We start from the raw sequence: 13,010 nt of genomic DNA on the forward strand, positions 1-13,010 counted from the left end.
CTGAGTTCAATCCTTGGTTCCAAAAAAAAGAAAAATTTAAGACAAGGTTCTTCATAAGTAGCTATATTGCCCAGGGTAGGCTTGAACTTGTCACCCTCCTACCTCCTTGGCCTCTTGAGTAGTTTGTCAAGTTACTTGTTTTGTGTAAGGATTAAAGACAGGGGATAGGCAGAGAGTTCAGCAGCACAGTGCCTGCCCAGCAAATGCAAAGTCTGAGTTCCATTCCCAGGACCCAAAAGAGAGAGACGGAAGTCCCTCATCACGCCATACCCTACCGGCCTGTTTTTCTGGGGGTGGCGCACGCCTGTCATCCCAGCCCTGGGGAGGCTGAGGGAGGAGGATCACTGGGCATTTGTGAAGACCAAGGACAAATCCCAGTGGCCCAAGGGCCAGCCTGATAAGTGCAAGGTCCCGAGTTTGGTCCCCGGTACTGCACGCCTTGCTGGCCCCAGAACCCTGGGCACGCTGTGCTGGCCCTGAAACTGGGCATGGCGGTGCATGCCTGTAATCCCAGCCCTGGGGAGGCTGCCACAGGAGGATCACTAGGAGGCTGAACAGCACAGTGAGACCCTGTGTACGATAAATAAATAACATTTATTTATTTATTTCATTTTTTAGTGTATTTAGTACAGGATCTCACTAGACAAGTCGACTTGGGGTGATTCTTCCTGGTTTTCAGCCTCCCAAGCACTGGGATTACAGGTGGGAGCCACTGTGCCCAGTTTCAGTTGCTGTTTCATTGTCCCCTGGGGGTGTGGCCAGCAGGGTAGGCCTTCGATTGAACCCCGGCCCCTGCAGGTGCTTTAATCTGCTGAGCTATCTGGCTGGCCTAAATAAATGTTGGGTTTTTTTTTAATAAATTTTTAAAAAAAACAAAAGAAAGAAGGAAAGAAGTCTATTTTAGACAGGTGGCTGTTATAGCTGTAATACTGATTTCTCAGAAGGTCAGATAGGGGAGGGAGATAGCTCAGTAGAATAAACACTTGCCTGGCAAGCTCAAGGTCCTGAGTTCAATCCCTAGTGCTGCAAAAGAAAGAAAGATAAAGAGCTTAGTACATCTAGCTTCAAGAGTGGAACTTTTTTTTTTGGCAGAACCGGGGATTGAACTTAGGTCCTTGCGCTTGCCAGGGCAACACTTATTCCACTGAGCCATCCATCTCTACAGCCCCAAGATGTGGAACTTTCATGTCAGCTGATCTGCTGAGGCCCAGAAATGAGACAGAGTCTCACTACACAGTTTAGAATGACCATGAACTCACTGTGCAGCCCAGGTTGCCCTTGAGTTCACAGGGATCCTCCTGCCTCAGCCTCCCAAGAACTGGGATCACAGGTGTGTGCCACCACACCCAGTTCAATTACTAGCACATATTTGTCCTACATAAGGAATGTATTCATCATGAGCTTCCTGGAACTTTTATTGAACACTTAACATGTATAAACCTCCTATTTCCAAAGAAAGTCCTGTTCTCAGGTATGAGGTAGAGACTTGGACATACCTTCATTTTTGGACATTGGGTTTTTTTTGAGCTCCCAAATTAACCCATGAAGAAGTCAAGAGATTCAGATTGCAAGGGTGGGGTCTTTCCTGGCAAGGGGGCCTTTTTTTTTTTTTTTTTTTTTGTGGTACCAGGGATTGAACCCAGGACCTCATACTTACCAGACAAGTGCTTATTCTACTGAGCTATCTCCCAGGCCCCAAGGGAGCCACTTCTGATAAGGGTGGGTTAGCAGGAGGGCTCCTATCTTCAGGAAGAAGGTCCTGCCAGGCGCACATCTGTATCCTAGAACTCGGAAGTTGAAGTAGAAAGATCATTGCAACTTGGACGCCAGCCTGGGCTATAGAGCGAGACCCTGTCTCAAGAAAGAAAAAAAAAAGAGTGGTGTTGATGACATGGCTCAGTGGCAAGCACAAGGTCCTGGATTCAAGTCCCAGTCCAAAAAAAAAAAAAAGACATAAATGAATAAGTCTGTCCATTAATTAATTAATTTGATATAGGGTCTCACTACATAGTTTAGACTCGTAGTGATCCTCCTGTCTCAGCCCTTCCAGTGCTGGGATTACAGGTGTGCCCCACCAGGCCTGCTGTGGGGGCCGGCAAGGTTTGCAGTACTGGGATTGAATTCAGGTTCTTGCTCTTGCCAGGCAGGTGCTTAGACTGACTGCTGAGCTATCTCCCCAGCTCCCTGTCCATTAATTATAATATCCACCATGGACTTTTTTTGAGGCAGGGTCTCACTGTGTAGCCCAGGCTTGCCTTGAACTAACTCACAGTGCTACTCCTGCCTCAGCCTCCCGAGTGCTGGTTACAGGTGTGTGCTAAGACACCAGGCCACTCAGTCTTATCTTGGCTGCATGCAGAATTGAAAGCTTATGGTGCCCGAAAGAGGCAGATGCAGCCTGAAAGCAGAGGTGCTGCGCTGTTCTCCAGGAATTCGCTGTCCATCAAACATCTGCAGGCCACTGAAACCTACATTCAGTGTTTTGGGCACCAAGTTTTATTAAAGACCTTCCTGCCCCCTTTGACCTTTGATTTTTTTTCCCCCCTTCTAGCCGGGTCCACCGCTGGATTCAACCTTCCACCAAAGCTTGGAAACAGATGTAAGTTCCGGGATACAGCCTCTTCTGTGGCCCCAAAGCTAGGGCGAGAGGATGTTCTAGACGGCATGGGCTGGGGAAGATCCGGACGGCGCCCCTGAATGGCCCTCTTCTCTTTTCTGCAGAGCCTGCTGACCAGGCTGTGTGGACAGGATCAGCTCCTGAGGAGGCTGCAGGGGGACATAGACCAGAAGCAGGAAGAGAAGGTAAGGGGCCCCCACGGGGTGTGAGGCATCGAGGACAGGGCACCCCTGCTCTCCTGCACGGGGTGCGGCCCAGAAGTCTGATTGCCCCCTTCCTCCTGCAGGAGCAGCTGGAGGCTGCCCTGGAGCTGACTCGGCAGCAGCTGGGCCAAGCCACCAGGGAAGCTGCGGCTCCTGGCAGGGCCTGGGGTCGCCAGCGCCTCCTGCAGGACCGCCTGGTCAGCGTGCGGGCTGCCCTGTGTCACCTGACTCAGGTGAGCCGCTGCAAGGGTGGGGCTGTGGGGTCCTGAGGAGGAGACCCTGAGGGTCACAGGAAGGGGTTCTGGAGGATCAATTGGCCCGGCCATGCGGTAACCTTGGTCATCCGGAAAGCAGCCAGCAGGAGCAAGAGTCTCAGGATGGTTTCTTTTTTTCTTTAAGTTTCATTTGCAGTACTGGGGATTGAACCAGGGCCTTGACACTGAACTACATCCCCAGCCTTTTAAATTTGTTTATTTCCAGGGAGAGAGCTCAGTAGAATAAGTGCTTGCCTGGCAAGTGCAGGGTCCTGAGTTCAATCCCTGGTACCGCAAAAAAAAAAAAAAAAAGTTTATTCACACAAGGTGTCAGGGTTGGGGGTGTAGCTCAGTGGTAGAGTTTCGAGGCCCTAGGGGAGAGAGGGGAAGATAAGGAGGGAGGGGTGTGTGTGGTGGGAGAGACAAAGGGAGACACTAAGTGACTAAATTGCCCCTGCTGGGCTTGCCTTTGGGATCTTTCAGCCCCCCCCAGAGTGTTGGAATTTGTGTGTGGGGGGTGGGGACCTGATTGGATTAAGCCTTGCCTCAGCAGGTGACTCCAGTTAGGGCTGCCTGGGTCTGCATGAACTACAGGGGGCGATCTTAGTAAAAGACAAAAGATTTATGCAATCTGAAGAAAAGCCAGAGTATGGATGATCTTAATAAAGCCATTTAAGCTGGGTATGGTGGCACCTGCTCACAACCCCAGGGTTTTGGGAGGCTGAGTCACAAGGATGGAGGATGGTAAATTCAAGCCTAACTCGGACAGTTTATAGAGTTAGGGAGACCATGTCTGTCTGAAGCAAGTATAATAATAAATAGTTGGGAGTTGGGACTGGAGTTTGGTCAACAGAGAAGAAAAATAAATAAAAGAGGAACAAAAACAGCCAGGTATGGTGGTACAGGCCTGTAATCCCAGCACTTGGGAGGCTGAGGCAGGAGGATTACTGAGAATGCCAGGCTAACCTGGACTACATGGTGAGATCCTGTCTCAAAAGTAAAACAAAACAAACACTTGAAAATTTATTTATACCCTCTGGGCCCTGGGCTGTAGCTATCTTTTATGTAAACTCTAGATAATAATAATTAAAAAATTGCTTCATAGGGTCCTCATGAGAATTCCATAATATATGTAAATGACATTTAACACTTAATAAAATATCTGGTTGGTACCTGGCAGTATCCTATGGGAGGGGAAGGGGGCAGGGACCACCCGAGCAGGCTGCAGGCGAACACCAAGGCTGTTTGTTGCACTGGGGCACCAGTGAGTCCCGCAGGGGAGTCAGCCCTGAGTGAGGGGAGATCTGAGGTGTTCAAGGGGGTGGTGGTTTTTAGCCCTGGATGGGGGGGGTGTCAGCCTTGAGGAATCCCGGGTAGGGACAAACATGGCCACGCCCTTTGGGCCCGCAGTGTAGAGGTCATCAAGCTTCCTGGAACTCCATGGGCTGGGACACAGTGATCTTTGATGCCCTGACCCACTGGGCATGACAAATATTTATTTACGTTAGCTCTAATAATTATTACTTGTAAATAATGGAGACGGTTTCTAACCTATGTAAATTGCTGTTTATTCAATCCCCAGTTCCACAAATAAGTAAATAAATAAAATAAAAATTACTGTTTAAATATTGGTAAGCTGGTGGCAACAGCACCACCTCACAAGAACTCACCAAGAGCCAGGCATGGTGGTGCCTACCTGCCATCCCAGCGCTCAAGAGGCTGAGGCAGCACTACCGCAAGTTCGAGGCTGCTCTGGGCTACATAGCGAGACCCTGTCTCAAAAAGGGAAAGAATTGACTGAGAGGTAGGCTATTTTTTTCCTCCCCCCCCCCTTTTTTTTTTCAGAACCAGGGATTGAACTCAGGCTCTTGCACTTGGCAGGGAAGCGTTTATTCCACTGAGCCATCTCCCCGGCCCCAAAGCAACTGTACCTCCTTTCCCTTTTGAGACAGTCTCGCTATGCTATGCTGTTCAGGCTGGTCTTGAGCCCAGAAGCCCAGCTGAACCTCAAATTTTCGGGGATCCTGGGGATCCTTCTAGGACGGCAGGTGGGCGCCACCACGCCCAGGTAACCACCTTTATCCTGGCCTTATGATGCTTGTGAGGCCTTGTGGCCTTAACTATCCCATGAATCCATGGCACTTGCAATCTGGACTGGCCCCAAAGATGCATGTTAGCAGTCCTGGGACTCGGGACGCTCTTATTTGTTACACAAGCCTCTCCATGGAATGCAGGTTTCATATGGCCTCTGGGGTTTCCCCTAGCCCCAGCCCTGCCTTGGACCCACACCTTCCCTTCATCCCTAAGCTAGAAGAAGATGGGCAAAGAGCTGGAGGGTAGGATGCTAACTTGTTTCTTCCTTTCTGCGACCTGAGGAGCGAGAGCGGGTTTGGGACACATACCGAGGCCTGGAGCAGGAGCTTGGCACCTTACGAGAGACCCTGGAGTACCTGCTGCACCTCGGGTCGCCCCAGGTACATCTCTTCCTCTGTGCCCAAGCCCAAACTCCGGGAAGAGAAACCCTTCTGCAGTAAGCCCCGCCCACAGATCTGAAGTCCCGCCCACTCAACCCAACTCCGCCCCTCAGTACTTCATTCCCAGCTGTCCCAGGCCGCTGTGCTCTGTTCTAAATCTCTCTCTCCCTCTCAATCCCTCTCTCTTTCTCTCTCTCCTGTCTCTCGTGAAAGTTCTGCCTCCATCAACCAAGTTCTTGTCTGGTAACCGGTTTCCTCCCTGTTGCTGTTAAATTGATCCTATGGAAAGAAAAACAAAACAAGCCAACAAAAATGTATCTTCTGGTTTCCAATTCTAAACCCAACCTCTTAGTTCAAATCCCGTACCTAAAGTATAAAACTCCTTCCTTAGCCTCTGACCTATTTCATCATTCTAAACCGGCTTAGGTAGTTTTAAAGTATACTTTTTTTTTTTTTTTTTTTTTTTGCGGAACCGGGGATTGAACTCAGACCCTTGCACTTGCTAGGGAAGCACTTATTCCACTGAGCCATCTCCCCTGCCCCTAAATTATAAATATTTAGTACCCAACACTGACTTCTCAGCTACTCAGTAGGCTGAGGCAGGAGGACTGCAAAGTTGAAGCCAGCATGGGCCACTTATGAGACCAAGTCAAAAATAAAAATGACTTGGGGGGAAAAAAGAAGAAAAAAGAAAAGCAAAATAAAAAGGGGTATGGCTTAGTGGTAGGTTGCTTGCCTAGCATATGTAAGGCCCTGGGTTCAATCCCCACCACTGCAAAAGCAAAACAAGGCCAAATAATTTGTAGCAACCACAAAAAAAGTCAAATATAGGGGGCCGGGGAGATAGCTCGGTAGAAGAAGCACTTCCCGAATACGCATTTCCCTGGCAAGCGCAAGAGCCTGAGTTCAATCCCCAGTTCCACCAAAAAAAAAAAAAAAAGAAAGAAAGAAAGAAAAGTCAAATATCTAAGAATAAATCTGGTGAACAATTTATTTGCAGCAAGACATCTACTGCAAACACCAAGAAACAGCACCAGTAGACATTAAAAGCTAGAGGTGGAGAGACCTGTTTCTCAGCAGGAGAGAGAAACACCAAGGGAGGGATGTGGCGTTGCCCAGGTTGGTTTTCTGAGTGGACACCTGGCAGCTCGGGTACAGATTTGGAAGGGTGTTCCGCATAGATTGACAAGGGATCCTAAGTTGTCACTGCAAGTGCAGAAGGCCAGGAATCACCAAGACACAAACACTGTGGTTACTAAGACAGCAAGTGTCCTGTGGCCTTGGCTTAGGGAGGTGGACGGATGGACTGGAGGGCAGGGCTCAGAAATCGACTCCTGGATATTTACAGTCAGCCCCTTGGGGCAAGGGGTGGTGCCATGCAGGAGAGAAAGCACACTCTCTGCACCTTTGCTGGTTCTTTTTTTTTTTTTTTTGCGGTACCGGGTATTGAACTCAGGACCTTGCACTTGTCAGGCAAGCGCTTATTCTACTGAGCTATCTCCCCGACCCCTTTCACTGGTTCCATACAGGAAAAATCCCGACTCCACAAACAGTGCCCCAGGTCAGATCTTTGCCCCAGAGGAAGAGCTAGAACCCTCCTTGAGTTTGCTACCTTCAGTCACTGAGCCCTTTCCCTCCCTCAGGACAGGGCTGCGGCTCAGCAGCAGCTGTGGATGGTGGAGGACACGCTGGCGGGGCTGGGGGCCCCCCAGAAAGCACCCCCCCACACTGAGCCTGACCTCCCTTCCCCTGCACCCCGAGGAGAGGAGTCCTCTGAGAGGGAGGTGAGATTCCCATCCTCTCCTTCCCTGGCTTCCTGTCCCATCTGCCCTGGCCCAAACACATTCCCCTTCCCTTTCCTGCCTTTCCTGTCCCTTGACCAGCTAGCCAATTTCTGGGTTTTTTTTGTTTTTTTTTTTTTTTTGCGGTACCAGGGATTGAACTCAGGCCCTTTATTCTACTGAACTATCTCCCCAGCCTTTTTTTTTTTTGCGGAACCGGGGATTGAACTCAGACCCTTGCGCTTGCCAGGGAAGCGCTTATTCCACTGAGCCATCTCCCGGGCTCCTGTTCTTTGTTTTTAAAGCAGGGTCTAAAAGAAAAAGGCCCGCCAGATAGCTCAGCAGACTAAAGCTCCTGCTCAGAGCACAGTGGCCGGTTTGATCCCTGGGGTGCTATGCTGGCCCCGCCCCCGGGGTGCGCTGAGGGGGGATTGAGACTGGGTGTGGTGGCGCGCACCTGTCATCCCAGCGCTTGGGAGGTTGACAACGGGAGAATCACTATGAGCCTGATCTACGTAGTGAGACACTGTAGACCCTGAACCAAATACATAAAATAAATAAATAAATAAGTAAATAAAACAGGGTCTCCCTTTGTCGCCCAGAGGGGCCTCAGACTTGCAGCAATCTTCCTGCCTTAGCTGCCCAAGTGCTGGGATCACAGGCCTGCAGCTGGGGTGCGCTGTGGGTTTTGGCTAGTAGTAGAGGACTTGCTTGGTCACACACAGTTGGGATGATGACCCACACCTATAATGGAACCCTTGGGAGACTGAGGTAGGAGTATTGACCTGAATTCAAGGCCAGCCTGGGCTGCAGAGGGAGACTCTCTAAATAAATAAAACCAGGATTAGGTTTACAATCATAGGGGCCGGGGAGATGACTCAGTAGAATAAGTGCTTGTCTGACAAGCGCAAGGGCCCGAGTTCAATCCCTGGTTCTGCAATTTACAATCATACGCTTCCTCATACTGTCTCAGGAAAGTCACAATGATGATGTGACCATTGTCCTGGACCCCCTTCTCCACCCCCTGCAGAGCCTGCCTGAGACCCTGGAACTGGGCTCCCCTCGGTCCCCTGAGGTTGACTGGGGCCGGCCTCCTGGAGGTGACAGAGACCTTGGCAGCCCACGCTCAGGTGAGTGTCCTGGTGGGTGGGGTATCCCATGTCCCTGTTCTCACTGAGTCTCCTCTGTCCTTTTAGGCCTGGCATCGCCCAGGGTGTCCCGGGCTTCCAGCCCTGAGGGCCACCGCACCTCCTCCCCACCGCTGGGGACCAAGGTATGCTGCCCACGTGGGCTCTTTTTGTCTTGTGAGCCTGTGGCCTGCCCACCGCAGACCCCAATCCTGGAGACAGAGCCGGGAGTGGCAGCTGCTCTATAACCACCCCCAGTGCAGGGAGCAAGCAATTTGTGAGAGCCTTGTCACTCATTTTTCTCTGTTTTTGTTTGAGACAGTGTCTCTATGTAGCCAGGCTGGCCCTAAACTCCTGGTGACCCTTCTGCCTCAGCCTTCCAAGTGCTTGGAGTACTCTGCTATTTTTAAGCAGTGTGATTTGGGGTCCTTTATTAAACTCTGTGCCTCCAGTTTTTCGCCTGTGCAACTGGGCTAACAGCAGTGATTACCACTCAGAACTGGTATTGTTAGCCAGGCTTAGCGAAGCATGCCTATAATCCCAGCACTTGGGAGGCTGAGGCGGGAGGATTACTGAGAGTTTGAGGTCAGCCTGGGCTACATAGTGAGGTCAAGGCCAGCATGGACTACATGGCTAAGACCTTGAAGGAGGATGAGACGGGCCAGGCAAACTTAGGGACAATAAGCTGCATTTCTAGTTTTTAGACATACACCCTATAACTGATTAACCTGCCCAGGATACCCAGAGCTGAGCAGGAATCTGACCCGACATTTGGATAAAGGAAGCAAAATAAAATTGTGGGTGGAAATGCCAAGATTTACCTGCTTTTGGTTTCCCTTGGGCATCAGCAAGTCAGCTCTAAGATCCTGTTAACAGTGAGACAATTAAAAGAGTCCAGTATCTGGGCCAGAGGGATGGTGCAGTAGAATAAGCGCTTGCCTGGCAAGCGCAAGGGCCTGAGTTCAAACCCTGGTTCCCCCCCAAAAAAAAAGGAGTAAAAGAGTCCAGTATCTCCAAAGGTTGCAAATGGTACCTGGGTTTAGTGAGTTTATTTATTCTTCATCAGTCTACCCACTCAGCAAGTATTTATTTGTGAAGCTGGCAACCAAACCCAGGGCTTGTCACTTGGGAGGGAAGCACACTACCACGCCTGGAGGAGGGGGAGGGAGAAGGGGAGGAAGGGGGAGGCAGATGGATCAAAAGTTCCAGGCCAGCCTAAGAGATGGCTCAGTAGAATAATTTTTTTTTTTTTTTTGGGGGGGGGCAGCTCAACCCACCAGGGGGCGGGGCTGGCTGGCATGTGGTGCTGGGGGATTGAACCGCGGTCCCTGTGCTTTGCTAAGCTTGTTCTAAGTAGGTGCTTTAGACCACTGAGCCATCTCACCAGCCCAGCTCAGTAGAATAAGCGCTTCCCTGGCAAAAGCAATGATCTGAGTTCAATCCCCGGTTCTGCAAAAAACAAAAACAAAAACAAAAACAAACAAACAACAACAACAACAAAACAAAACAGAACAAGGGCTGAGGGCGTAGCGCAGTGGGAAGGCCCTAGAGTCAGTTCCCAGTACTACAGGTGACACAAACAAACTCTGAATCTCTGGTGAACTGACTGGGAAGGGCCAGGCTGCAGGCTGGGAGGGTCTGGGTGAGGAGATCAAGAGGCGCCCTGCTCTTTGGGGCCTTTAGGGACTTCTGGTCTCCCCAGGTCCCGGCAGCCCGACCCCGGATGAGCGCCCAGGAGCAGCTGGAGCGCATGCGCAGGAACCAGGACAGCGGACGGCCCCTCCTGCGCCCCGCCTCCCCCCGACTTCTCACCCTGGGGAGGACGCTGTCTCCGGCCAGACGCCAGCCTGACACGGAGCAAAGGGTGAGGGCAGGAGGGCTGGGGGTGGCTGGGGGACAGTAGGGCATCCCTGCACCTAGTCTCCTAGTCTAGTTTCCTTCAGGAAAACAAGGACACTCCCTACCTTCTTGCCCTGAGCTGAGTTTCCAGATTCACCCAACTAGGGCTTTATCAGCTTACTAGCTCCCCTCGTGCTGGAGGAGCAAAGCGATAAGGCGTAGACAGAGGCGACTTCCTCCAGGGGGTGGGGGTCACAGACCCAGATAAGAGCCCAGTCGTTCCTCTCAGCTGCTCTGTTGGCAAAGGAAAAATATTACTTGAGCAGTTGGAGCAATTGACTTTCTTCCCTTAAGGAAAGCACCCAGAACTGAAAATCACAGTGTTGTGGGCATCACAAGGGCTTCACCTTAGACTCTTAAAGGAATTACATAAGTCAAAGAGGGGTGTGTGTGTGTATGTACGTACGTTCGCGCAAGCTCATGTGTGATTTCCTCTCTGAGCCCCCTTCTTTAAAATGAAAAGGCAAAAAATAAATAAATAAAATGAAAAGGCGGGGCTTCCAGGTCGGGACCCCAACGGCCCACTTCCTTTCCAGGCTGTGCTAGGAGCTGCAAAATGGCTCAGAAGCTCAGGGTCCTGGAGCAGGTGAGGAACTGGAGCGGGGCATGAAGAAAAGTCGCCACCAAAGTAGAGGCCAAGGGCCTGAGGAGATCGCTCGGTGGCCTAAGCACCTACCTAGCAAGTGCAAGGACAGGGTTCAATCCCAGGTACCACATGCTGCGATGGCGCGGAGCACCATGCTGGCTTCCAAAACTGGAAGTGGTGGTGCAGGCCTGTAATCCCAGCACTGGAGAGGTGAGACAGGATGATCACTACAAGTCCCAGCTGCATAGTAAATAAATAAATACATAAATAATCGTTTTTAACAAAAGTAGAAGTGAGGACAAGGGTTATTAGGGCCTCCTGAGTACTGAACTTACAGGTCCCAAAGTTTTAATTGCCACTTGAATTCCTGGGATATCAGAAACAAAAACTGGGCTGGGGAGATAGCTCAGTAGAATAAGTGTTTGCCGGGCAAGGGCCTGAGTTCAATCCCCGGTTCTGCAAAAAATAAGAAAAAGAAAAAAACAAAAACAGGCCCCTCCCCCCATTAGCTCAGGTGTTTAAGTGCCTCCTTAAAAATGCAATGAGGGGGCCAGGGAGATGGCTCAGTAGAATAAGTGCTTGCACAAGGGCCTGAGTTCAATCCCCGGTTCCGTCAAAAAAAAAAAAAAAGCAGTGAGGCTCAATTTCTACTGGATCTAACCCAGATACCCCCGCCAAACCAGAAATGCCCTGAGGGCATAGTCAAGCCTCAAAGGGAAAACAAAACAAAACAAAACAACCAAGAAGCTCTCCAATTGCAGTGAGAACTGCAATTCCTAGGTTTTTCTTTTGGTTGGTGTCGGACCATACCCCTCCATCAGGGGTTCCAGTAACGTTGAAGCGCGAGTGGACTACAAATCCCAAAATGCTCAGGGTCTGGGTCCAAAACTTGTTCAGGCCCACCACGTGCTCAGGACTACAACACCCACAGGGCAGCGTGCGGCCGTGAGCTAAACCGCTTAACACCTCCTGTCCCCGACTTTTTTCTTTATTATTGTATTTCCTTTTTTTCTTTTTGCGGAACCGGGGATTGAACTCATGGCCCCTTTCTCATTGTATTTCCAATCTACTTTTTTAGTCCCAGGAACACTAGCCATTACTTGACCACATCTGACGGCCACAGGGAGCAGGTCCTCAGCCTGTCCCAAGCCCTGGCCACTGAGGCGTCGCAGTGGCATAGACTGATGACAGGTAAGGACCAGGGATGGCACATACGTTTAGGTTTTAGATTAAGACTTAGATTGGTAGCACAGGTGTAAGTGGGAACTTTTGAATACTAGAACCGAGGGAGGAAGGGTCTGGTACCCGCGAGGGCACTCGTGTTGAGAGTGTGCAGGGATTGGGAGTTCTGAGTCCCAGGCAGGAAGGGACCAGGGTCAGGACGAAGAAGGCCAAGGTGCCTGGAAAGCTGGCGGCTGGGTCTCAGGTAGGAATGGATTAAGGGTCGGGACTACTGGATCTGGGGGAGAGCGGTGAAGGAGTCCGGGTCGAGTCCAACGTCCTAAATTTTGAGGATCTCATTTCCCCCCATTTAGCCTCTCCAGGTGGGAATCTGGACTGTCGCGAAGGCCCCGGCCCTCCGGTCGCTCCGTCGGACCCCACGCCCGAAGTTACCTCGCCTCCGAGATCCCCCGCAGCGACCAATTCCGGTTCCTCCGGATTCTCCCCCCGCGGAAGTGGGCGAGGCGGAGGCCCCGCCCCCTGGGCGCCCACGTGGGACTCGGGGGACGCCCCTCCCGGCCGGGACGAGGGGGCGTGGCCTCTGAGGGTCACTCTGCTGCAGTCCAGCTTCTGACCTGCGCCGGCCGGGGCCCCGATCGGTGCGTGGGGGCGAGGCCTGGAGGTACCGCCCGGGTGTCTGTGGCCACGCCGGGCACTGGGGGTGTGGTCTGGGGTCCGCTTGTGGCCTGGGAGGTGCCTAGTTTGTATCTGTTAAATTTGGTTTTTCCTGCTGTCCAATTTTGGATTAAAACTTTGAACTTTAAGTCAGTAGTTTTCCTTTTCTCTGTCTGTCTGTCTGTCTGTCTGTCTGTCTGTCTGTCTGTCTGTCTGTCTGTCTGTCTGTCTGT

At 51.1% G+C, this 13,010-nt stretch overlaps 1 protein-coding gene across 1 annotated transcript in view; it reads left to right on the top strand.

Annotated features, from left to right (window-relative positions):
• The window catches only part of Plekha4 (pleckstrin homology domain containing A4), a 22,358-nt gene extending 9,438 nt beyond the window's left edge, over window positions 1-12,920 (top strand). Inside the window, exons 7-18 of the mRNA XM_023706688.1 lie at window positions 1,472-1,478; window positions 2,552-2,599; window positions 2,722-2,802; window positions 2,904-3,053; window positions 5,450-5,548; window positions 7,192-7,332; window positions 8,360-8,459; window positions 8,526-8,602; window positions 10,159-10,320; window positions 10,892-10,941; window positions 12,020-12,132; window positions 12,477-12,920. Of these exons, the coding sequence (XP_023562456.1) occupies window positions 1,472-1,478; window positions 2,552-2,599; window positions 2,722-2,802; window positions 2,904-3,053; window positions 5,450-5,548; window positions 7,192-7,332; window positions 8,360-8,459; window positions 8,526-8,602; window positions 10,159-10,320; window positions 10,892-10,941; window positions 12,020-12,132; window positions 12,477-12,736 (1,288 nt within the window). The 3' untranslated portion in view covers window positions 12,737-12,920. The remainder of the gene's footprint in view (window positions 1-1,471; window positions 1,479-2,551; window positions 2,600-2,721; window positions 2,803-2,903; window positions 3,054-5,449; window positions 5,549-7,191; window positions 7,333-8,359; window positions 8,460-8,525; window positions 8,603-10,158; window positions 10,321-10,891; window positions 10,942-12,019; window positions 12,133-12,476) is intronic.
• Window positions 12,921-13,010: the final 90 nt, after the last annotated feature.

The sequence above is a fragment of the Octodon degus genome, unplaced genomic scaffold (genome assembly GCF_000260255.1).
Source record: "Octodon degus isolate 3935 unplaced genomic scaffold, OctDeg1.0 scaffold00268, whole genome shotgun sequence".
NCBI lineage: Eukaryota > Metazoa > Chordata > Mammalia > Rodentia > Octodontidae > Octodon > Octodon degus.